At 45.9% G+C, this 22,599-nt stretch overlaps 1 protein-coding gene across 1 annotated transcript; it reads left to right on the top strand.

The window, feature by feature from the left end:
- The first annotated feature begins 1,292 nt into the window (after positions 1-1,292).
- SNCG (synuclein gamma) lies at positions 1,293-18,583 on the top strand. The gene is made up of 5 exons (XM_074155043.1): positions 1,293-2,248; positions 7,312-7,353; positions 8,234-8,361; positions 17,023-17,109; positions 18,194-18,583. Exons 1-5 carry the CDS (start codon positions 2,128-2,130, stop codon positions 18,212-18,214), a joined length of 399 nt encoding a protein of 132 aa, XP_074011144.1. The 5' UTR covers positions 1,293-2,127; the 3' UTR covers positions 18,215-18,583.
- The last annotated feature ends 4,016 nt before the right edge of the window (positions 18,584-22,599 follow it).

Here is a 22,599-nt window from a genome sequence, read left to right as displayed (position 1 = left end):
TGAAAGCCCAGTGCAAAAGGAAATGGGCCTGGCAGCAATTCCCAAAGATGGAAAATTTACTTTTTACTGAATGTAGTAAAAACAAGAGTCCTGCCCTGTGCCCAGTGAAATCAATGGGAGTCTTGCGACCGACTCCGAGAGCAGCTAGCTTAAACCACTGGTCATATGATACAATAAAACATGAATATCTTCAGTCTAAGAATGCACAAGGAGCAGAAGCGAGCCCCAGCCGTGCATCTTGGATAGCGGTCAATCAGCCACCTAAAGGAAATTTTGAAAAATGGTAAGAAAAACCTTTTTTCACTCCTTGCTGCAACTGTCTAGAACAATGAGGGCTCTTATAATAATTGGTATGTCGTGATGGCCTGAAACTTGCACTTTTTTTAATTAACAATTGATACATTTATTGGCCTGTCGGAGATTTGGCTACTCTACATTCAAATGGAAATTTGTTCTTCGTTTATAATTAAGGGGACCCATTTGTAAGAAAAAGATTAAGAAATCTGTACGTTATTTTCCAGATCAACAGTCTTTCAGTTCTTTCAGTATGGAGTAAAAAAATGACACCCAAAATTAAAGAAATGAGCTTACTTCCACAGTAAGAACCATGTTTGTGTACATGTCTGCTTGTATGTACAGACATGTCATTTTTTCTTTGGACTTCTGTCTTTTCTCTGCAGTCATTCCCCGTCTGACCCTTCCAGGCTGGTAACTTGGGGCAGCAGTGGCTCGTGGACCACTACACTTCATGATGCTATGGTGTGCTACCCTCACATGGCGCAGTTAAACCTCTGAAGTTCATATTCTGTTTGCCTGGCAAGGAAACGCAGCCAAAGCTGGTCGGGGTTTGTGCTCAGAGACCAGCGCTCTGTGGCTTCCCTAGTTTCAGATATGACACCATTAAACAATAATAAAAGTAGATAATCACTTTGTTGCACCAGAAATTGCTTTCACGGGTGCTTGCACTGAATTTCAGTTTGTGCTAGTGGGACAATAGTTGATTTGAGCCACTCAGAATCTACTTCATAAAACTATTATCTTGAGTTTAACTTCAAGCACATTAGGATATCCAACTGTGATTAACAAGGATACCTTTTGGTATTTTTTCCTAGCGAAGCCTTGAGGCTGGATGGATCCTCTCTGCAAACTGTAAGATTTTCCCCGTGTCAGTATCCAGCTGGATGGTTCTCTGGTTCCGCTGTGCTCTCGGTGAGACCTCTGACGTGAGCAATGGCGTCGGTGTGAAACGTCGTCTCGCTCTGCAGCGGTGGAGCTCTCTCTACAGCAACTCAGAGAAACAAATAGGAAACAGGATTTCCCCCAACAGGCATCTGATTCTTCAGAAATGAACTATTGTAATGTATGTGCAGCTGAGCAAAAAACTGTAATTTATACTTAATGCCTTGAGGGGCCAACTTCAGGCTTAACAAATATGGCAAGTGGGGCTTCCAGCTCCCTTCACTTGAGCACCAAGCTCTAGCTGGTTCCCCTTTTCTCTCAGTATTTACTAGAAATAATGTTCTTGATGGGGTTTTGTGCAGGATGGGTTCTGGTAACTGCCAGACCAAGAAACCTGACCCTGTTTGTTTGCTACAAACACCACCAGCTTTACATGCTCTCCAGCCCCTGGGGACCCAGGAGAGCCTGTGTTTGCCTCCTGCTGCAGCCTCAGGGAGATGCCCTTTCAGGAGCTCAGCTCTTCAGATAAAAAGTCTCCCTCTTCACATGAGAGCATCCTTGAGTGAGAGCATTGCAGCATATTTTAAAAGCTTTATCTGTCTGGAAATTTTCCAGACAGTCCCTTACCTACCGATGTTGTCCTCCTCCTCCTCTCCCCCTCCCTTCTTAAATCTTCCCAAGCAGATCCATATCATTAATATTTCAGTATCAGCTGTTCACAGGCATTGGCTACACTGCAGCGCACTTCATCAATAAGAGCCGGCGAAGGCTGTGAGGTTTGCCACACTGCCTTCATCCAGCGGAGGAGTAAGAGCAAAGGCAGAGACTGGCAGGGAAACCGAGTATCCACCGAGGGTAAGGCTGCATATTGCAGTCCCGGTCTGCAGGTGCTTTTTGCTGCTGTCCCTCACTCAGATCATCCAGGTAATACCCTAGCAAGCAGCAAGAATGGATGTCTTTAAGAAAGGTTTCTCCATTGCTAAAGAAGGTGTGGTGGCTGCTGCAGAAAAGACCAAGCAGGGAGTGACGGAGGCTGCAGAGAAGACTAAAGAAGGGGTGATGTATGTAGGTAAGAGAGAACTATTTTCAGTCTACATTTGAGCATGAGCTGTCACGTAGTTTGTTTCTGAGAAAGTCTGGGGAGATGATATTGTGGCTAAAGCTTAGGAGTGAATGGCAGGAGGTCTGGATAACATCCTCAGCTCTGTCACAGAGTGGCTGTGTAAGCCTGGGGTGCCTCATCCTCCCCGTGCCTCAGTTTCCCCAACTGAAATTAGACATAGAAACAGCCACTACTGTGGGGGAGGCAGAACTAAAACAATGCAAAAGAGCTTAAGCCCAAGTGGAAGGTTTTTGTTACTACTGTTCACTGATTATTTGCAGGGTGAGTCAGTCCTTCTCCAAGCACTGCTGATCTCCACCTCACCTCCACACTGTGAGAGACACACTGAGGTCCCTGAGAGGAGCCAGCAGTGTTATTAAGTGAGGATTGCAGGATGCATCTGTTTCCCCACAAACATGCTGTTTTAGCCTGTAATCCTTCTCCTGTTCACCAACCTGATTCATTCCCCACGTACGCATTAATCTTGCTTTACAAGGGACACCCAAATTCATTTTGCCCACGGGATAGGATCTGGAAAACAGCATGCCTGCTGTCCTGCTAGAGACCTCTCTCAGCTAATGTGCTGTTTCAGAAACCTCCCCTTCAAGGTCACACTTGAAATCTGGTATCTCCACTACCTAGCACAAATAATTATATGGCTGGATGGTCAGATATTCCAGATACTATAAAATCTATGAAGTTTCCCAAGCCTGATTACTTCGGTCCTGATTACTGCACCTCACACAGCTTTTTATGTTTGCCAGATGTAGGAGTGAGGGGTTTTTTTTAGTAGGAAGGTTTACATGCAGATTCTTCCTGCTGTCATGCTGCACCATCTGCAGCTGTATGTAGCTACTGTATTTAAAACAGTTATATAGTTCCTGATATATATTTGGAAATTAAAAATTAAATACAAACTTTATGTGCTGCCGATCTGGTAATGTCTTCATCCTGAAATTTTAAACAGTCAACTATTGGCATGCTGTGAATGAACGTATGTAACAGTTCACATTTCAATTTGAACCTGACTCGCAAGAAAAAAGGTAAACAGCATCCCTGTAAATAATTAAACTAACTACAGTAATTGAAACATCAGCCTGTGAAACGTCACATCTAAGTGCCAAGTTGTGGCATCCCCACTGCTCCGGCTGCTTCCCGATTTGAGCAATGTTAGAAAGGATTATTCCAAATTTTTATACATAATTCCTCACATCTCTGTTCAGTCATGCTATACATCTCCATACTGTGACCTGGTTTTCATTTCTGCAGAGCCATCAGGTACAGAGTCTGCTCATGAGACTCTAACCTTTTCAATAAAGTTTTCTAAAAGCCTTCTGAAAACCAAAATCTCTGAATGAGGAGCAAATAAGGATTAAGGTGAAGATTAAGTGCCTTCTCCTTTTCCTTTTTCGTTTTGGTTTGTTGGGTTTTTTTGTATACTGCCAATTCCTGCCCTGTCACGCACTGGATAGTGCTTTGCTTTGGGGGTGATTCAGTTCCTGTTGCGCACTGGGGGATGCTCAGCCCTTTGGGAAATATTCGGTCTTTCACCGGCAGGAAAAATAAAGGCCAGATGCTGGTTAAGTCAGAAAATTGATTTTTAAATAGAGAAGGTGGAGGCCAGGTATATCAATTAAAACTGAAGGGATTAGTATGTTGTCCGTGCCACCTTTTCTCACTCTATGACACACGACGGGTTAATCGGAGACCTGAACTGTTCCTTCCTTTGCAGAGCCCTATCCCAGCAGCTTGGGCTGGAGCGTTATGTGATGCAACCTGATTTTTTGGATGCTAGGAGAAAATAATACTTTTCAGAAAGTCGGGAAGTTGGTGGTGTTGGTAGTACCCCAAAGCCTAGGATGGATTAAGTGGATCCCTGACTTTTATTCAGGTTTGTGTTAACTCATCACTGACTCTCCAAGGATGATTCCAGACGTTTGGGCACAACCACCACATCTGGTGAGTCACTCGCTGCCGCCCCAGGAATAAAAAATGTTCATGCAGAGGCATCCGCCTGGAGCGGATGGTGTCATCGGGGCTCTGCGGCCACCTCATCCCTTCTCTCTGAGCCGTGCAGGTTCAGTTCCCACAATCTGTGCGCGAGGTGCCTCCCCCCTGTGCTAGCACCGCAATGCGGGCCACAGCTGGGCTGGTTACAGACGCTGCCATCGCTGGGGGAGTCACGAGCCTGGGGTGCTCCTGCCCCGCTGCATGGCGTGCTGAACATAGAGGGTAGAGAAGAGGGTGCACGAAGAGAGAAAAATCCTGTAGCATAGGCCACCTTTGCACTCAGTAAAATCAAAGTCTGCTCTCCAAATTTTAACAGCCCCTGGATATGCTGAAGCAGCTGAGGGCTCTTGGTGGTTAATGTATCCAGAAGTTGTTTCAATGGGCTGCCTTTTTTATTTGGTTTAAATAAGGGGATAAGTGATGCTGAAGTTAATTAATGAAGTTAATGCAAAGCTGCATCAGAGTATTGAGTATAAGGTCATTAATGCTGTTTAATACTATAATTCAGGAAGCCTCAAAAAAGAATGCCCTTCTAGTTTGCCAGAGCAGCTTTCAATCATGCATGTCCAAGAAAGCCCCAACGCACCAAGTGTCACTTAAATGAAGTGACTCCAGCACAAAATCCTGCAGGATTTGTAGCACATCGTAATATCCTTTTCTGCCACCACTCTTCTCCCACTGCACAGCGCTCCACCACCTTGGTTGTACCCTTGTGATACTTAAGCTATTACAGATGACTCACAGTACTCAGGAAAGGCAGGATGCATGAACTTTTAATTCTGTGTACACAAGCCGCAGGCAAAGACACTAATGAGTGAAATGAGATTGAGCATCAGGTGATTGCTTTCTGATTCAACAGATGCGGGTTGTTGGCAAGGGTAGGCGGTGGAAGGTCAGATTTCATGTGGTGCTTGATGGATGCTGAGCCTGAGTCATCGGGTGTGGTCAGGAGACCTGGTTAGGAAGAGGAGGGAAGATCTCCCCGGCGGTGGCACTTCCCACTGCAATCGCTTCTGTCCTGAAATGGGTTCGGGTAACTTTCTTCTGCCTGCATCCCTCCTTTCTGGAATTGTTTTCCAGCAGAAAATATGGCACTCACCCACTCCCCTCCCCTTGCAAAAGATTTGAGCCCAGATAGCCATCTTAAATAAAAAATCTGGTAAAAAAAAAATATACAGAAGTACAGCTCTTGTGTCACTCTCTGTGTTTACTGCAAAACTGAAACACATGCAAGGCTAGTACAGCAAATTATATACTTTGCTTACCTAATAACAGCTCTTTGCCGAAAAAACAGCCAAGAAGGGTTAAACTTGAACATCTGCATCTGATGTGAGAAGATCTTGCATGTCACATCAATATTGTGGCAGTCTTTTATTGGAATGGCAGTGGGAGGGGGAGCGAAGCAGGATGGCGGCTGAACCGAGCTGTGTGCGTTCGGCCCGATCAGGAGCTCTCGGTCATGGCTCGAGACTTGCACCTTGCACCTGTGCTTCTGTACACGTTTGTGTACAGAAACTTTCATGGGCATTGTTATTAAATCCAGTTTACAGCAGTGCATATGTATCCTGTGCATCATTAGGAATTGCAGTTTACAGCAGTAACACGCATAAAGTACAAAGATTTCATCTCTTCAGTTTTAACTCAGTTGGGGAGGGTGGAGTGAAATGTTGTGGGCATATTGTAATAGAACAGCTTTGTTCTGCCCCAGGGAACCAGTACAACCACCAAAATAAATCAACAATTAGGAATTACGTTTGATAATACATAACATGCATCAGGCAGAACAGAGCAGGGCTGGATCTGTTGTTATCAGGGCGCTGCACCTGGTTTGTTTTTCAGGCTGCTAATGAGAATGTGATGTGGTTTGTAGCTGATTTCTCCCATCACACCCATGGATGCTCTAGCACCTCTGGAGTTAAAGATCTGCCTGGCTTTCTATTGCTGTCATTCTGACGATTGGCCATAAAAATCCTTTTGTTGTATCAGTATGGGAAACTTGAAAAGAGCCTGCATAGATGCAGATGATTTACAAAATACAGTAAGGTGGGACCAGTGGAACCTTTTGGCACGTGTTTATTTAACTTCCAACAGAGATAAATTTGATCCTTTATTTTTGGAATGTGAAAAAGCATCTAGTTTGGGGGGGAGGGGAGGGCGGGGAGAGGGGAGGCTGCCCATCTACCATATAACTTAACATACGTGCTGCAGTTTACAAATCAAAGGGATATGTAACAGGTCACTTCAAGCTTGGAGGAAAACCACAGAGGCTAATTATTCCTTAAGGGCTACTTGTGTTGTGAACTGAATGCCCTCACATCCTGTTAGCTTTTCTGCCTTCAGAACAGCACGATAAATTACAATGTAAGCATACATATGGTGTACTTTCAAAATTCGAGATAAAAACATCTACATTCTGTGTATTGCTGCAAGCAGGCACTTACAGCCTAGGCTGAGGCACTAAAATGGGAATCTAGTAATTAGGTATGTAGTAGGTGGGTGGTGGTTCTGCAAATCCAGCCTCGAATCTTTACTAGAGGTGTAGAATGAAGCTTTAAATGACCACTGCAACCAAGTATCCTGCTGAAAGGCAGAGGAGAGTAACAGATGTGACTTCTTGTCTTGAAAGACTGAAGTAGGTGAGAGTTTGCCAGGTGACATTCATTTTTACAATTAGGTTAACATTGATTTATCTTCACTTGACTGTTCTTTTCATTTTGGAAATACTCCAGGGACAATTTTTCATACTTCAGCATGGTATAATCAAGATTTTTAAGGTCTAGACACCTCCTGACAAAGTGCAGTTTAAGTTCTCCAACTCCCAACAAAAAGGGACTCATTGACTATATTGGGGAAGGAAGCTGGTCCCTTCTGCCAGTGCTGCAAATGGCTTGTGTCTTAGCAGGAGGTGCTGGCACCACAGGTCCCCACCGCACCCAGTAAGAACAGGAAGCTGCCTGCGTCCAGAAACCAGGGGGTTCTTTGCCAGGTAGCACTGATGGACCGTGTGTTTCCTTTCACAGGTACCAAAACCAAGGAAGGTGTAGTGCAAAGTGTGACCTCAGGTAAGAGCGCAGCCCTGAGAGGGATGTGGAAGTCTGTGATGTGTTGCTGGACCTCTTGATAAGGCCATCATTCCTGCCAAATGGAAGGTCTCTAGGGACTACTGCTGATCTGCGTGACCTTCCATTTGATGAATGGACAATGCTTGCCAGGAGCAGGTCAGGGTCTGGCATTTGCAGTCTGTGTGGATGGGAGCAAATATTGAATCAGTAGAACAGGTCAAAAAATCTAACAAATGTTACTTGGCAGACTTAGATAATTCACAGCAATTTAGACATTTCACAATGCTAAAGAGTGCTGCTCAGCATGCAGAGAGGATTTACTTGCATCAGGTCCTGCTGGGCCAAAACTGTGGCCTTTGGGAGACTCCTGTCAGGCAGTCACAGTCTTGGGGACCCTAAGGGATCCTTCTAGGTATCCCAAGCTGCAAGACAGGGCAGCTGTCTGGACTGCCGTGAAGAGAGATTAATGGATCCTTTTCCTGGAGAATTTCATGACTGAATTACTTTTTTTGTTGTTGTTTTTTTTTCTACCCAGGTGTATTAAATCAAACAGAATGTACCTGGGGAGAGGTCATACGCAGTCTGCAATGCGAAATACCTTATTTGTGCAACTGTCTCTTAGCAGCTTACGGTGAATTTTTCACTCTCCAGTTGCTCACAAAGACCGACAGGCTGCAGTGCTGCTCTCTGAGCAGCCAAAACCCTCACGTACATGATCTAAAATCAGACGTGATCTCATATTAAGAAATCCAAATAAGGACTGTACCGGGGCTGGTTTCTTCTCTTACCTTGGTACAATCGTTTGCAATCCGTTCCAGTGAATTTGGCACCTTTTGGCAGCGCCTAGCTCATTGACTTTCTGCTTTTGTTGAAATCCCAGTTGCTGAGAAGACCAAAGAGCAGGCCAATGTGGTGGGAGAAGCAGTAGTAGCCAGCGTGAACACAGTGGCAAACAAGACCGTAGAAGGAGCAGAGACCATTGTGGCCACTACAGGAGTTGTAAAAAAGGTATGTTCGTTTCTTTGGTGATGCACAGGACAGAAGAGTCATAAATACTGCAAACATTTACAGCTGATGGTTTTACCTATTTCATGAGAGGCTTTCAGCAATATCTGCTTTTATATAATGCCTAATATTATTGTATAATACTTTATATATAATTACAGAATTGTTTAGTTTGGAAGAGACCTCTTGAGATCATCTAGTCCAACTCCCTTAAGGTCAATGAGAGCAGGTTGCCCAGGACCACGTCCAGTTGGGTTTTGGACACCTCCACGGATGGAGACTCCACAACTTGTCTGGGAAACCTGTGTCAGCATTTGACCACCCTCAGGAAAAAAATAGTGTTTCCTTGTGTTCAGATGGACACATTAGTCAATTTTTGCCCATTGCCTCTTGTCCCGTCAGCGGGCCCTGCTGGCAAGAGTCTGGCTCCCTGTGTTCTTATGAATGTAGAGAAGTGTTATGCCCAGGGACTTGAGCAGAAATGCAGCCAGGCTGCAGGGAGCATCCAGGCAGGGTCAGAGCTCTGTGATGTGCCGGGTGTGAAGGAGCAGCATCTCAGCGCTTGCCCTCACACCTGGCCGATGCCCATGCAACACGCAGCCCTGGCCCTGGCCCCAGCAGCTCTGCAGGCAGCCAAGGGCAGCAGCAATTCCGGCAAAGCCTGGTTCCAGCAGAGAGCCTGACCGTCCTTCTCTGCTTCGTGCTGATTTTGACAACAAGCAAGTGGTTGTTGATAAAGGCCGCGTGACCCAAACTGTGCGGATTAAGCCAGATTCAGACAAGGCGTCTTCTGTCCTCCAGACTAATTTGACAAACTGGGTTGTTTCGAGTCAGGGGATTAAGGGACACGTGAAGGAGCAGAACAACTCCCTAGAAGAAGGCAAAGTTGATCATTAGAGAAGATGCTTTCAATGGGTGGTAACAAGCAGCAACCATTTGTACAGAACATGAGGGTAATACTTGGCAGCTCTTTGGTAAGCCCGGGTGCGTTGCCCCTCGTGAGGGAGCTGTGGTCAAGAGCGTTGATAGCGACATGAGCGAGATGAGTCACGACAAACCCAAACCCAGAATCAAAGCGAAGCGAGGCTGGCCAAAATTGTTTCAATTGTTCAGACAGTCGGCTGATGAATTTCCTGACCTGCACGTAAACACATTGTGATGTGAAACAAAACTTCTACACGCCATATAAATCCTGAGAGAATAGCCTAACAAAAGAGGAGAACAGCAGCTATGAGTGACGCAAAATGTCCTCCTGAAAGCATGTGAAAAGGCCAGATACAGAAGTTCGGCTAAGCCCTTGGGATAAGAGTAATCTCTATTCCCACAGACAACAGCAGTTAGGCTGCAGGAGTGCAACCCGTGATTCCTAATTCCATGGGGCCAAGCTACCCCCTTGACCTTTTGACTGACCAGGCATGGGGTGGTTGATCCAGGAGACCCAGGAGTTTGCTGATGGGAGGAATCTGTCCTGCAGATACCAAACTGTCTCCCCTTCTGGCAAGGACCAAGCAGCAGCAATCCTCTTCCACTTCAGTCCTAAATGACAGCTCCTCCATCAAACACTGATGAGCTACAACTTACAGGTTTTAGTTTCACAGCTCAAACCGGTCAACATTGTCTGTTTCCACCCTTGAACAGGTAGTACCTTAGAAAACCAGCGATCCCTTCACCCTAGTAATGGTTTGAGATTATGCAGATTGCAGGCAATATACAAAAACTGTGAGTTTTCCAGAGGGTTGAAGCATTAAGCATCTGAACTGTCATTCTGGCATCTTCTGGCAACGTCCACCTGCTTAGAGGTAAAGTGGAGATTGAATAAGAAGAAAAAGAAAAGTGGGATGTGTCCCATGCCGATGGCAGACTGAATGAGGGAGCCAGGAAACTGCTTTGGGTACAGTATCATGGTGTCATGCCAAATACCAGAGGTGGGCAGCAGAATGAAAATGGGAGGAGAAAAGCAAGGCGAAAGAAGTCACAGGAGAAAGAAATTCAGGAAAAATGTTTGTTTCTGTGAAAGAGAGGGGTTATCTACTCTAGCATTTTACTTCAGCTTAAATCATTCTTAATTCTTAATACTTCAGCTTAACCATTCTATGATTCTGTGAAATTAGGAGTGCAAATCTTCTAGCCATCCTCACTCACCATACTTCAGTTGCATCCACTACATACCCTTGGGATAGCAATGACATAGAAGATGGAGCTCTGGGTGCATCCCAACTGCTAATGGGTTAATAGCCACGGGGCCAGAGCTGCTCTGGAGTGAGGGCCCTGAAAGGAGCCGGGGGCTTGTGCCGGGTTCTTGGCACCAGCTGTTCTCTCTCCAGATCTGCTCCTATTGTGCTGCACAATTTGCTAATGGAAATAGAGCCAGGGGCTGCCAAGGGCAGCACTGGGCACTGTGATGCGTTTGAGAGACCCACTGGAGATAAACTAAGAGTGATAAGGTATAGCCGTTTAAAAAAGAAATATCTACTGTTAAAATCTTGCAATCCTGAAATTATACACATCAGCTTTCCATCCCCTGAAGTTTGAGACCGCTGTTGTATCCAGTCCTGAGGCTTGCTCGTGCTCCATCCTGTCCTCCTTTTTAATTGCAAAGAGCACTTGCTCGTGTCTTTTTTCTATTTCCAACGATGTCCAGTATTGTTCCCTGCTGACTTTATAGAGGGGTTGTTCAAAGCACCAGGGGATCTGCGTGAATACGTGGTGAGCGCTGAGCGGTGCTACAGGATGACTCGAATCTGGGGAGTCGAGTGGCCTAGGAGGCATGTCCCCAGCTCAGCATTCCCAGTATTAATATCAATTATGGAGAGCTTGTTGACATTTAATCTGTGCATTTGACAGCTGGGATCAGTGACAGGCACATACTAGCAAGGAGTGGGGAACTCTAAGGATGCTGGATTAAGTTGTGCTCCGGGGCAGCAGCCATGGGGTGGTTGAGCTCTGCGGGCGTATCAGATGGCAACTTTGGCCACAGGGAAGAATCCAGCCCTTCGTGGAACATGGCAGGCACTGAAATGTGGACACACGTGGGGCAGCTGGCAGCCCGCTGCTTCTTGATGTTCTCGGTGGGAGCACTCGGAGCCAGGCAGAAGGAAACGGGGCTGAGGTAATTGCACCTACAAGGAGGTGCCAAGTGCCAGACCTCAAGTAGCGTTGGCATTGCCTAGCAGGGCTTTGGCACTAGCCTGGTCTCTGCTTACTGAGTACAAGGAAGTATTGACTGTTTTGGAGGAGATTTAAGTATTAAGTAGAAAATACGTAAATTAAAAGACTACAAATCCTTCACAATTTTTTGGTCCTCAAACCAGGACGCTGATACGCAAAGGAGTGAGACCCATCTGTAACGTGCTTGGTCTGCGGCTCTGCTCCCACCCCAGTCCCTGGGGTTAAGGGATTTCAGTGAGATAGCCACCTACTAAATATCCCTGTCTTGGAGAGGATTAATTCCTTGTCTGCATGACACAGCACAAAGTTTGCTGCATTGCAGACACCACGTGGCTGGGAGCAAGCGCGTGTATGTACACACACTCACAAAATGTCCCTCGGGGGCTGGAGGAATTTCCCTGGTAGCTGACGCTTCCCTACGCCCTCCACCTAGATCTTCCCTTTAGATCTATTTGCCCTGTCAGTTTGTATATGGTTTAGTTGTCAGTTCATGGCTCTGTCGTTTTGAATTGGTTTTGATCTTTTTGTTATTTCACTCCATTAATTATTTGAGCAGTTGTCAGTTACGTGCAACCGCTGGGTGCGTTTGTTGGATGTTTCTCGCTGCGCGTGATCCAGCGCACGTGTGCCATACCCCTACCCAGCTCATCGCTTTCGTAACCACTGCACATTTTGAATAAGAAAGGTTGACGTTCGTGGCCTTATTTCTGTTCAGTTAAACTCTGTGATGCCACCGACACGAAGGCAGTCGCACCAAAGGAATTAGAAGCAGCAACTGATGAGTGACCTCCCTGTTGAAGTCAGTTTGGGCAGGGCAAGTGCTACTGGGAGAGAGTGTCCTGGTTTGAGGACAACCAAGGGCATCTGAGAGGCCTTCGAGGGCAGGGTCGCTAAGCAGGAGGACCAGGGAAATTAACAGCTGAACTACCTTACAATTAAGTAGAAGAAATACTTGAAACTCTTCCCCTTTGTATTTAAGCTTTATCCATCATGTTTAAGCTTCACTGTACTTCACTGATGCCGTGATGAACCCTGATGGTATCCTTCAGCGTCCCATGGAGCAGGGGAGACTGCAGAAGCAGTATGGGGTGGGGTAGTCTGCCTACAGGCACTTCTTCTCTGCTTCCCTCTCAGTCTCATTAGTGCATCCAGGCGTACGTTTTTCACATGCAGAATAGCTGAGTTAGCATCACTGGTGAAGCCTTAAAGTCTACAGGACTGTGTGTGGGCTTCATCGCTAAAGGCTGTGCCCCAGTAATCCTGTAGGACAATAATGTAAACATCATTAAATATGTATTATTTGTATTAGCAGCCCCTGGAAACCCTAGGAGTGTCTGGCTGTGAGCTGGATGAAAACAGAGCTACCCTAAGAGTCTACTTGGATTTGTAGGGTAAGACAGGAATCCTGTGCTCCTGTCTGTCTGTCCTGTCGGTGGGTCCACTGGCTTTAATCACGGGTTGACCTCTTAGTCAGAGCTGTCAGCATCACTCTGAGCACATTCAGCCCGAAACCCATCCCAGGACAGCCCATCCATAGGACGTGTCAGGTTGCCCGAGGGTTTGCAAGGGAGTGGTTTGGGGATGCTGCCAAGGAGCATTGCTTTTGCTCCAACACCCAAGGTCACAAGCGCTACAGGAGGCTGAACCTTTCCCCGCCTTATGCAATTGATGTCCCATTGCGGGCTGTTAAATTTGTAGCAGATTAGGTTGCCAGTGAACCTCTCTGGTTTTACAGCCTTAAACTAATAATAATAATAATGAGAAAAGAAATCTTGCTCGCTACCGAATTTGTTGAGTTTTTGATGAGTAATGTTTCAGCATAAAACATTTAGATTCTGTGTGTTTTCTCTGTCAGATAAGGAAGATAATCCTGATTAGCTTTTTTATCTCAGAATTTTGGGGGATGGTGAAAAAAACTCACTGGCCTATAACATAACATGGATAAAAATATAAATTCCCTTTATGTATGGACTCAGCTAGCAGAACATACAACACAGTTGCTGAGCTGAAAAAGAGAATTCCATAGAATCCATGAAATAGAGACATCTGAAGAATCAAATTGTAATATTTTTTTTTTTTTCAAAATCTGTGGACTTTTAAAATCTGTTTTTAAAGAACCATATCTGAACCCAGGAGCCTACAGTATGCTCTATTTAAGACCTCTTAACATTGTGCAGGAATATTTATATAAATAACGTCCTAATTTGTTGAGTTTTTCACTAGTGATACCTGAACATGTAACTATGTTCCATAGCCTTCGTGAAACATTGTATTTTTTATATAAGAATCTTCTATAGTGTATATATTCTATATAGAAATATATTTTTATATATATATAAAATACTTTAAAACTTTTATAACATTCCTGTAATGAATTCTAAGGTCTTGTGTTTCCCTTAATTATTATGTTAAACTACTCACTTTTCTCTAATCTCTAGCCAAAAAGATTCAACACACCCCCCCCCCAAAAAAAAAAAAATAGAATAAAAGAGCCCATAATAAACTAAACCAATTTTTTTCTCATTTTAAATGCTTTTTCTAAGACAATACATAATTTCTGAGGGGAAAAAAAAAATCTGCTTGCCATTTAAGAGCAGGAAGAGCGTTACTAATTACTTCATGGTTGCAACTTGCCTTTCGCTTAGAACATTTTATCCCTTTTAATGAGGAGATGAACACTGAAAGGAATGGCAAAGTCCTCGCTGTCCTCCAGAGAAGCTGGATTGTCACCCTTGCTTTCTTGCCCAACATCACGCTGTGAGTCACTGTTACAGCTGGGGTTGGTACCCAGGAATTTCTGGCTTTCCATCCAAAGTGGAGACCCTTACATCACATATTTCTCCTCTGTGTATTATTTTCCTGACTAGTCACCAAACTCCCCAGCCAGCTAACGCCCCGCTGAAGAATGCAGCCCTTCCTCATCTCATGCTCGCTATTCTGGGCAGGGTGGGAAGCGCGTGAGAAAAAGGCTGTGAGGCGACATCCCTAACACGGCCTGACACTTCTTCATCCTGCGATTGTGCCCGGTTCCTCCACCACGGTTTAGAAACACTCTCCAGAACCGTGGTTGCTTCCCTTTCTAAAAACAGATGGATGAGTCACTTTTATCCTTCTGGAGCAGAGTCTTGGCAGAGAGCATGATTTAAGGGATATAATAAGCAGCACAATAGCTGAGCAGGGATTCTTCAGCCCACCCAGCGCTCTCAGACGCAGTGTCCTCAGGATGGTCCTGAGGAAGAAATCCACTTTTCCATGACTGTTTCCACATCTACCAGAACTGAGCTCCCTGCCCACAGGAAGAGTAGGTGGTCACGCCCTGTAGAGAGATGGGGTGCCCTGCACTTGTCCTTGTATCCCTATGGGCTGTCCCCCCGTTTTCCCAACGCAGCTCAGTGCTTTCAGCAGTCGCCTTCGATTCACCTTCAGTTTCACAGGCAGCTGGTAACCTCATCTGCAAAATCCTACGGAGCGCCTGCTGTTGCAACTATTGTCATTGGCTTGCACTGCAGATTTCTTTTCTTTCCACCTAATAATCCAAAAAACTGCTTGTAAACCTTCAAAATACAATTTGAGGCTCTTTACCTCCTTTGACCTAATGTGTACTGTTGTGTCCCTTCTTATGGCTCTGTACTCATGTAAAATGTTTTAAAGCCACAGACTGGATCCTGAGGCCAGATCAGGCTCCAGAAATTCAGAGTAGTGAGCTCTGTTTGCTGACAGCAGGAGAGTTCACTTGTTTCGCAAAGGCTGTGGCTGAGTGGCTCCATCAGAGCGGTACCCTGTCCCCGGCAGCCTCGGGTCCCTGCCGCGCTGGGAGCTGGAGACCAGAAACTGGCCTCCGTGATGCACACAATTGGATGTCATTCGGTTACCTGGGCTTTCTTAGCACAGGTCAGGCTGACAGTAGCAAGAGTCATTTCAGCCAACAACATGATGCAACTTAAGGGCACGTTTCTTAGGAAAAAAAAAAAAAAAATCACACCATGCTTTTCATATGGAGACAGTCCCGGTGCATGGCTCTCGCTGTAAACAAGCTAATTGACTCTCGGCAGGGAGGTGAAGGGAATGCCCGGAGCTGCGACGGACATCAGTACTGGGCTGTGGCTCGTATTTTGGCCATTTTCTTTCTTTAGTAGATTAATCTCTTAAGGTATGGAGAGCAGGAAGCCTGTGGCAGGACAATCAGGTTGCAATGCTTCCATCTCCCAGCTCCCCTTCCTGCCAAAAATGGATCTGAAGTCCAATTTCCAGCTTAAATTTTCTTGACATCTACCTTATATCTATGTAACTCTGTGAAATATGTCTATTTTTTCCTTTTTATTTCACATCACCTCTTCTTCCCTAATTCAGTCCCAAGCGTAGCAGGAGTGTTCTCCTACTGATGAGAGCGGTTGTGACTGGACGAGACAATGAAGAGTGGAGCCCCCCAAAACACATGGAGCATAAAGTTCTGTTTCCAGTAGGTTTGACAGGGACATTTGATTTGTGCTGCGTCAACAGCAGCACCAGGGAAAGCGGTGGCCTCATGTTTCCAAAATATTGAAATTGAAATTCAAATTATATATCTCACTTGCATGCAAAATTGACTTTCCCTTTATGTAATAAGTTTGTCCCAGGTTCCTTCTATGGTGCCCCTGACTTTATGTGGGAAAGAGAGTAAAACTTCGGGGATACTGCTGGGTATGTGTGTTCAAAGGGAACAGAGAAGCTTTGTAATTCTAGCAGAGTTCCCTGCTGATTTGGGGCTGGACTGTGGAGGTCCTTCTATTCCTGCTTCCCCCTGCTCTTTCTGACTGGTTCCACAAAAGTGCGTTTCTGCTCTCTGTCCGTCCCCTGGGCATTGTCTTCTCTTCCCATGTGGCAAAATCATGTTTAAAGTAATTGCCTGGTAATAAAATCTTTTCCCTTCTTCTTTGAATAGGAAAATGGCTGAAAGATAGCTAGAAGAGCCCAAAGTGCTTCTGAAAATGCTTGGACTTCAAACACAAAGGAAAGCTTTTCCTTTGATAATGAAACTTTATCTGAGGCCTGACATCGATGCCTGCCACTGCAATATTGCTACATCTGAAATTAGTATTAGTCTATGCAGTGAGTGCTTAGAGTAAGGCAATGTAGGGAAAGGCTAGGCATAATCTGTCTTACTCCAGGTAAATTTATTTGTTGTTCCCAAATTTCTCCACATTGAAGGGGTCAAAACTCTGTTTGGTTTTGGTGACAGGAAAGAAAATTGCAGAAAATTAACGTGGGTTTCTGTATGAAAAAGATCCTAAATGAGGCTGTAAGAAATTGAATTGCTTTTTCACAGACATCTGCTCTAACATGCTGCACAAAAAATGGATTTTGAGCAATATTTGCCATCTCTTAAACCCGGTATTTTATTCGTGTGTGTAATGCTCAGACACGTTTCGTACAGTCTGCTCAACTAGTCTGTCTGAGATCAGGGGGATGACTCTGCGTGCGCTGGCAAGGACAAACGTCTCACTTGTGACTTGGCAGGAGGACCTGGCAGCGCCGCAGCCGCCTGAGCAGCCGGGGGCAGCGGGAGAGGGGGCTCCGGTGGCCGGCACCGACAGAGGCGGCGAGGTAAGTGACGTCCCGGCGGTCCCAGGGCTCGCGAGATCGCACCTGGGTTACTGATTTTCCTCTGGACAATCTCCCCTTTGCTTTCTGTGGTCATAGATCTGCTGCAGGTGAAGCCCATCAGTATTCCCATTTTCAGGAGTTATTCGATAAAACCTGAGCCCGTGTGACCTCACTTTTGCCACTTCCTTTTCCGGGACCAGGAATTTGTTGTGAGTGACAGATCGCACAGACTGAACCGCTGCTTGATTTGGGCATGTAAACACACATATAATAGTTAATGTTATCCTGTGCTTTTACCGTCACACAGAATAGCTTTTCTCTGGTTCTAGCCATGATTTAGAAGAGCTTTTAGCTACCAAGTCAGATTTTTCTATAGATTTTTAGATAACAAGCTAGATTTTTCTATAGATTTTCCCATATTAGTTCTTTTCATTTTTGATCTATTCTACCTGCAATGTCCTTTTGACGCCCTGGATCAAATGTCCGTCTCTGGGAGGACGACCTCTTACTGCCCAGCATGGAATTCCCGTTCTGGTTTCGGAGCTAGGGGCTCTGGCTGCCCGCTCCGCAAGCCCCGTGGCACCGCACGCACCCACCCTCCCTCCCCAGTTTTCAGCCTCTCTGCAGCTCTGACTTGCTTCCACCGTGCCTGAAGCTCCACGGCTGGCACCTACCGCCCTCCGCCAGCCATCACCTACCACCCCCGGTGCCAGTGCTACCACTTGCGCGTCCCAAAAATGAACCCTGCTAATCCGGCTGACTTCATGGCTGCGCAAGTGCTAACATCGGGCTGCGTGCCGGGGCGGGAGGCAGAGCCGGCAGCAGAAAGCAGGACATTCCAGCCGGTGGCAGCTCGGCCCCGCGTGAGCTCGGCTTCCACCACGTGCAAAATCACACCCACCTTCTCCCCGTGGGCCTGAGTTAGAGAGGAGTGTGTCTGGTTCCCAGAAGGAAGGGATAATTCATTTATTTTCCATCAGGTTTTTATGTGGTGACTGCCAGCGTAGATTTTTCTCCTAATTTTATTTATATATGTTTTCCGCTGGAAATATTTAGCTGTTTTCCTGTCTGTCTTCTCTCACAGGGTGAAAATGAAGGCAATTAATCAACTTAGGGACTTCGAGCTCAAAAGAGAACATTCCAATAGCATAGATGGAAATATTAGCTGGCACTACAACAGGAAAATCCCGCTCTCCATAGACTATCTACGTTCAGCTCTGTAGCCTTTCACTGCCCTCGTAAACCAACCGTACAATATATGTAAGCCAGACTCCTCCGATTGTAAGTAAAGTGCAGCCGTGTACCAGGGTGTGTGTCTCCCTCCCCACCTCCCTCCTGGCTTCCCGACCCGCTCGCTTCACCTGTTTTGGTCAGACACACTGATCCGTGTCTCGCATCCGTCCGCACGGGCACTTGGGATCTCTAGGTATTGTGGAATTTTATTTTTTTTTTTTAACTAATAAAAAGGTGTTTGAAGAAGTTTTTTTGTTTTGTCAGTTTTATTTGCGCATTTTAGACATTGATCCTTGCAAACCGATGAACTCTTCCTGTAAAAGCGTGGTATTAAAATACAAGCATCTCAGGAGCTTGAGGGCCTTAGATCATGATGTAAAAGATGGGGAATAATGAAAAAATTGTATTTCTGAAGTCAATAGCGTAGGCAGGCCAGTATCCTGCCTCTCAGGGCCGAGAAATAGAGATTTCACTTTTTAAATACTCCCTCATGTTTAAGAGACAGTGCATGGGGGAAATTGGAAAAAAGAGGGCTTTGTAAAGGAACAAGAAAGTCGTGCTGAGCTCGGTTAGCATTTGTTCTTTGCTGTTTATTCTGCTTACAGCAGAGCTTGGAAACTCTATCCTGACATCTTCTGGGGGTAACGAACAGCTAGGAGGTAATTAAAGACACATGATGGGCACTGACCTGTTAGATCAGAACTGCCTCACTGCTGGCAGGGGCAGGCAGGATTCCTGCGAAATACGTGAGTCCGATAGCAGGTGCCCACGGAGAATTGCTGGTGCCAAGCGAACACCGGGGCTGGTACCGGTTGCAGCAGCCGGTCAGTCTGCAGAGAAGGTGCTGGGTGAGAGCAGGAGAAACCTCCCACCTTCACAAACATAGAGAATGGGAAAATGTTGCTACAAGCTCATTGCTATAAATAATGAAGAATGAGTTCAAAGCACAATTACGGAACTAAAAATGGGGTCTTTTATTCACCTACAGTCAGAGCATCCACGAATCCATGAGAAGCCAGTATAAACTGATGTAAGCTGCTTCAAAATCAGACTGTTACTTCTCATTAAGCTGCATAATGATGGTGACCATGGAAAGTATTACCGGAGACACCTGCTGTAGCACAGAAGGATCTGGCAAGCGTGATGTGTCAGCCTCTCTCATGTTGACAGTGCTTACAGAGACCATGGGATTTCCATCCGATGTGGATGCTTGATCTCGGCAAGGAACGGGAAATAAAGAGCCCTAGCAGAGATAACAAGGCCCCTCAAAGGAAGTTATATCCAATATGTGCATACTCTTTTCTGATGTCCTGCAAAACACCTGCAGAACTTGCCAATTAAACAGAGTAGCTAAAATTGAGGCCAAGGTAAGGTAAGGCTGTGATGCTCGTGCCCAGCAGCAGGAGGCTGGAGCCTGTTCTTAGTGCTCACTAGAGAGAGGCAGGTAAAAACCTCTCTGGTCCAGAGCTTTGCTTTATGGGGATACAAACAAGATGTTCTGCCAGCCAGAGGGAAAGAGGTGCCAAGCGCCCTCGGTAGCAGCAGCACATGGGGGAGGCAGGGGCGGGTATCAGCCGGGCCAGGCTGTGACTCAAGGCAGGAGTGAGCTTCTCCCCGGATCCCTGTCTCTCAAGAGGGCTTCACCCCTGGTTCAAAGGGACTTAGGCCACGAGAGAATTACAACTGCTGAGCTAAGAGTGCAGGGACGCTGCCCTGTGGTAGAGCTACTTAGCTGCTTAGGAGGGTGGCTTCGCAGTGCTCCACATGGATCTGCTGTGCTACCGCACCTTCTTCCCTGTGGGAAGGAAGGGATTTAACTGGTATTTACACACCTATATCTAGAACCTAAAAACACTGCTCAGCTATTGCCTAACATATGGGCACTGACAGTGTCTGAATGTTTCCTAAAGATCTGCCTCTGGGCTTGCTGGCTTCTTGAGTCACCAAGCACCGTGTTGTGCCCGGGCTGGACGAGGGCTCGGCACCTCCCTGCCGTAGCCCCTGCCCAGGTCTGGTCTAGTCCTGCTGCCGTCAGAGCTCAGAGGAGCATTCATGCATCTGGCACAAGGCAATCACAAGCCTTAAAGCCAGCGATCGGGCCATGTGGTTTCTTCCCGTGTGAGCATCCCGCATCAGGGAGCAGGAACAGGGCAGTGCTGTGGCCGTGCAACGGCTCGGTGAGCCTCAGCTTCCTCCGTGTTCCATAGCGACAGAGTTTAGTGGTGGGTTTGGCAGTGTTAGTTTAATGGTTGGACTTGATGATCTTAAAGGTCCCTTCCAACCTAGACGATTCTATGATTCCACTCTTTGCTTCCCAAGGCTGGCTGTTGCCCAGCCAGGGAGAGCAGAGGTGCCAGGCTGAGCCACCTTTGGCAGAGGTAAGGAAGGTGAACATTCATTTCTCCTGAAGTCAAAGGGTCTGTCATAAAAGAGACAGAGGATTATATTTTAATTAATTAAACCTTGTTTTATATCTGTTTGTTTTACTGCATGGAAAAGAAGTCTGTACTTTCAGTAAGTATTCAGACAAGCATAACGAGAGGTGATGGAAGAAAACTGAAAAATGGAAGGATGGAGGACATGCATCAGTAAACATCCCTCAGGAGAAGGGATGCTTCTTGGGGAAGGATGCTTTCGGAAGGGAGATGCCAGGAATCCCCCTGCCCCAGGTAAAAGATGATGAAGGCAAGCATTAGCAAAATCATTTTTTGCTGACAGGTCATGGTCTAGGCAATCAGGAATTTCTTTTACACATCTCACACTGTGATTTACCTAAACAGACCTTGTATGCTTGATACCTCTCTCACAGAAGCTGTTAACTTAATCCCACTGTGACGAGACAGTGCTCAGTGCCAGGCGCAGCAGGGCCATAGTCCGTCCCTGATGATGTGACTCCGGGTGCTCTCACTCAGAGCTCCACAACCCAATGAGCCAGGAACAGCTGCTGCCAAATGTTGCCTCAACTTTGCCATACAAACGACCAACAAAATGCTGAAAAACGGGGTTTTTTTCCCCTTGTAACAGCAAAATTTACTTACCGTATAAAACTGCATTTAAGCTTTATTAAGTAATTTTTCTGATGCAGTTCATAGCCTTTGAGAGCTCCCCCCTGTTATGCTTTAGCCAAGGGCTAAAGGGCGTGCAGGGCCCGATTTTTCAAATACGTTTTTCTGGGATGCAGAAGAGAAAGCAGTGGATCTCTCTGGAATATCTCAATGTGCATTCCGCTAGTTTAAATGCAAATCAGGTAATAATACACCTCTTAAAATCCCACTTCATCTGAAAGTCCTATTTTCTTGTCTGCATAATGCGTGTCCTAAAACTGAACTCAAAGAGCACCTGATTAAAAACTGAAGGGCTGGGTTTTTTTAAGACTGTTCTCTGTAAAATAGATACAATCACATATTCTCACCACTTTGAGACTTTTTTTCTATATTGAAACAGCTTATTTCAAGTGTTTCATAAATGCATTGCAAGCCTACCGGATCACAAGAAGCTACTCCATACCGTTAATAGCATGCCAGAAAAAAACCCCTCAGATTAAAGCTCAGCTTTCTAAATGTCAGATAAAACCCTGCCTGCGTGACTTTGCGCGGGTCTGTTTGTTAGCAGCGCAAAGTTTCTCTGTCAAGCTTTGGCACTGCATTTTTGGGTGGATTCCAGCATGGGAGGGAAGCAAGCTTGGGAGCTCTGCTTCTCCACCTTTCCTCTCCCACGGAGCCCCAGGTGGGGTCGGCAGCACGGCCGTGTGCCAGAAGGGTAGAGCCAAGGCGCTTCTTCCTCTCAGTGTGCCTAGAAAAATATACAAAGCTCTCCTGTAGACCTTACCCTCGGGTTACATCCCAGCTCACATTCTTGGCTTTCCTGGCCACCCCTGGGATAGGACCGGTTATTTCTTTCTTTAGCCTTGTGCCAGATCTTAAGGTGGTGGTCAAGGCTTTCTCATCTTTTTACCCCTTATAGTTTAAAGATCAGACTTTTTTTTTTTTTTTTTTTCTTTCCTAATACTCAGCTGCAGGATATCATGAGACTCCACAAAAATCCCAATATTTAATCAAGCTTTAGTCTTCAGTGCTCCAGAAGATGGCAGAAACTGGACACTTCACTTAGGTCTTGCCTGAAGATTCAGAAATTCAGAGGGTAAAGAAATCCATATATTCTGGCCTTATTTTGATCTCATGCTTTGAAGCAGAGCTGGCTGATGACTTCTGGAGAATGTTGCCACCTGTGTAAATGAAAAATCAGTTAGACCTACTT

This window comes from Numenius arquata, chromosome 10 (genome assembly GCF_964106895.1).
Source record: "Numenius arquata chromosome 10, bNumArq3.hap1.1, whole genome shotgun sequence".
NCBI lineage: Eukaryota > Metazoa > Chordata > Aves > Charadriiformes > Scolopacidae > Numenius > Numenius arquata.
This window is presented reverse-complemented; position numbering and strand designations above follow the sequence as displayed.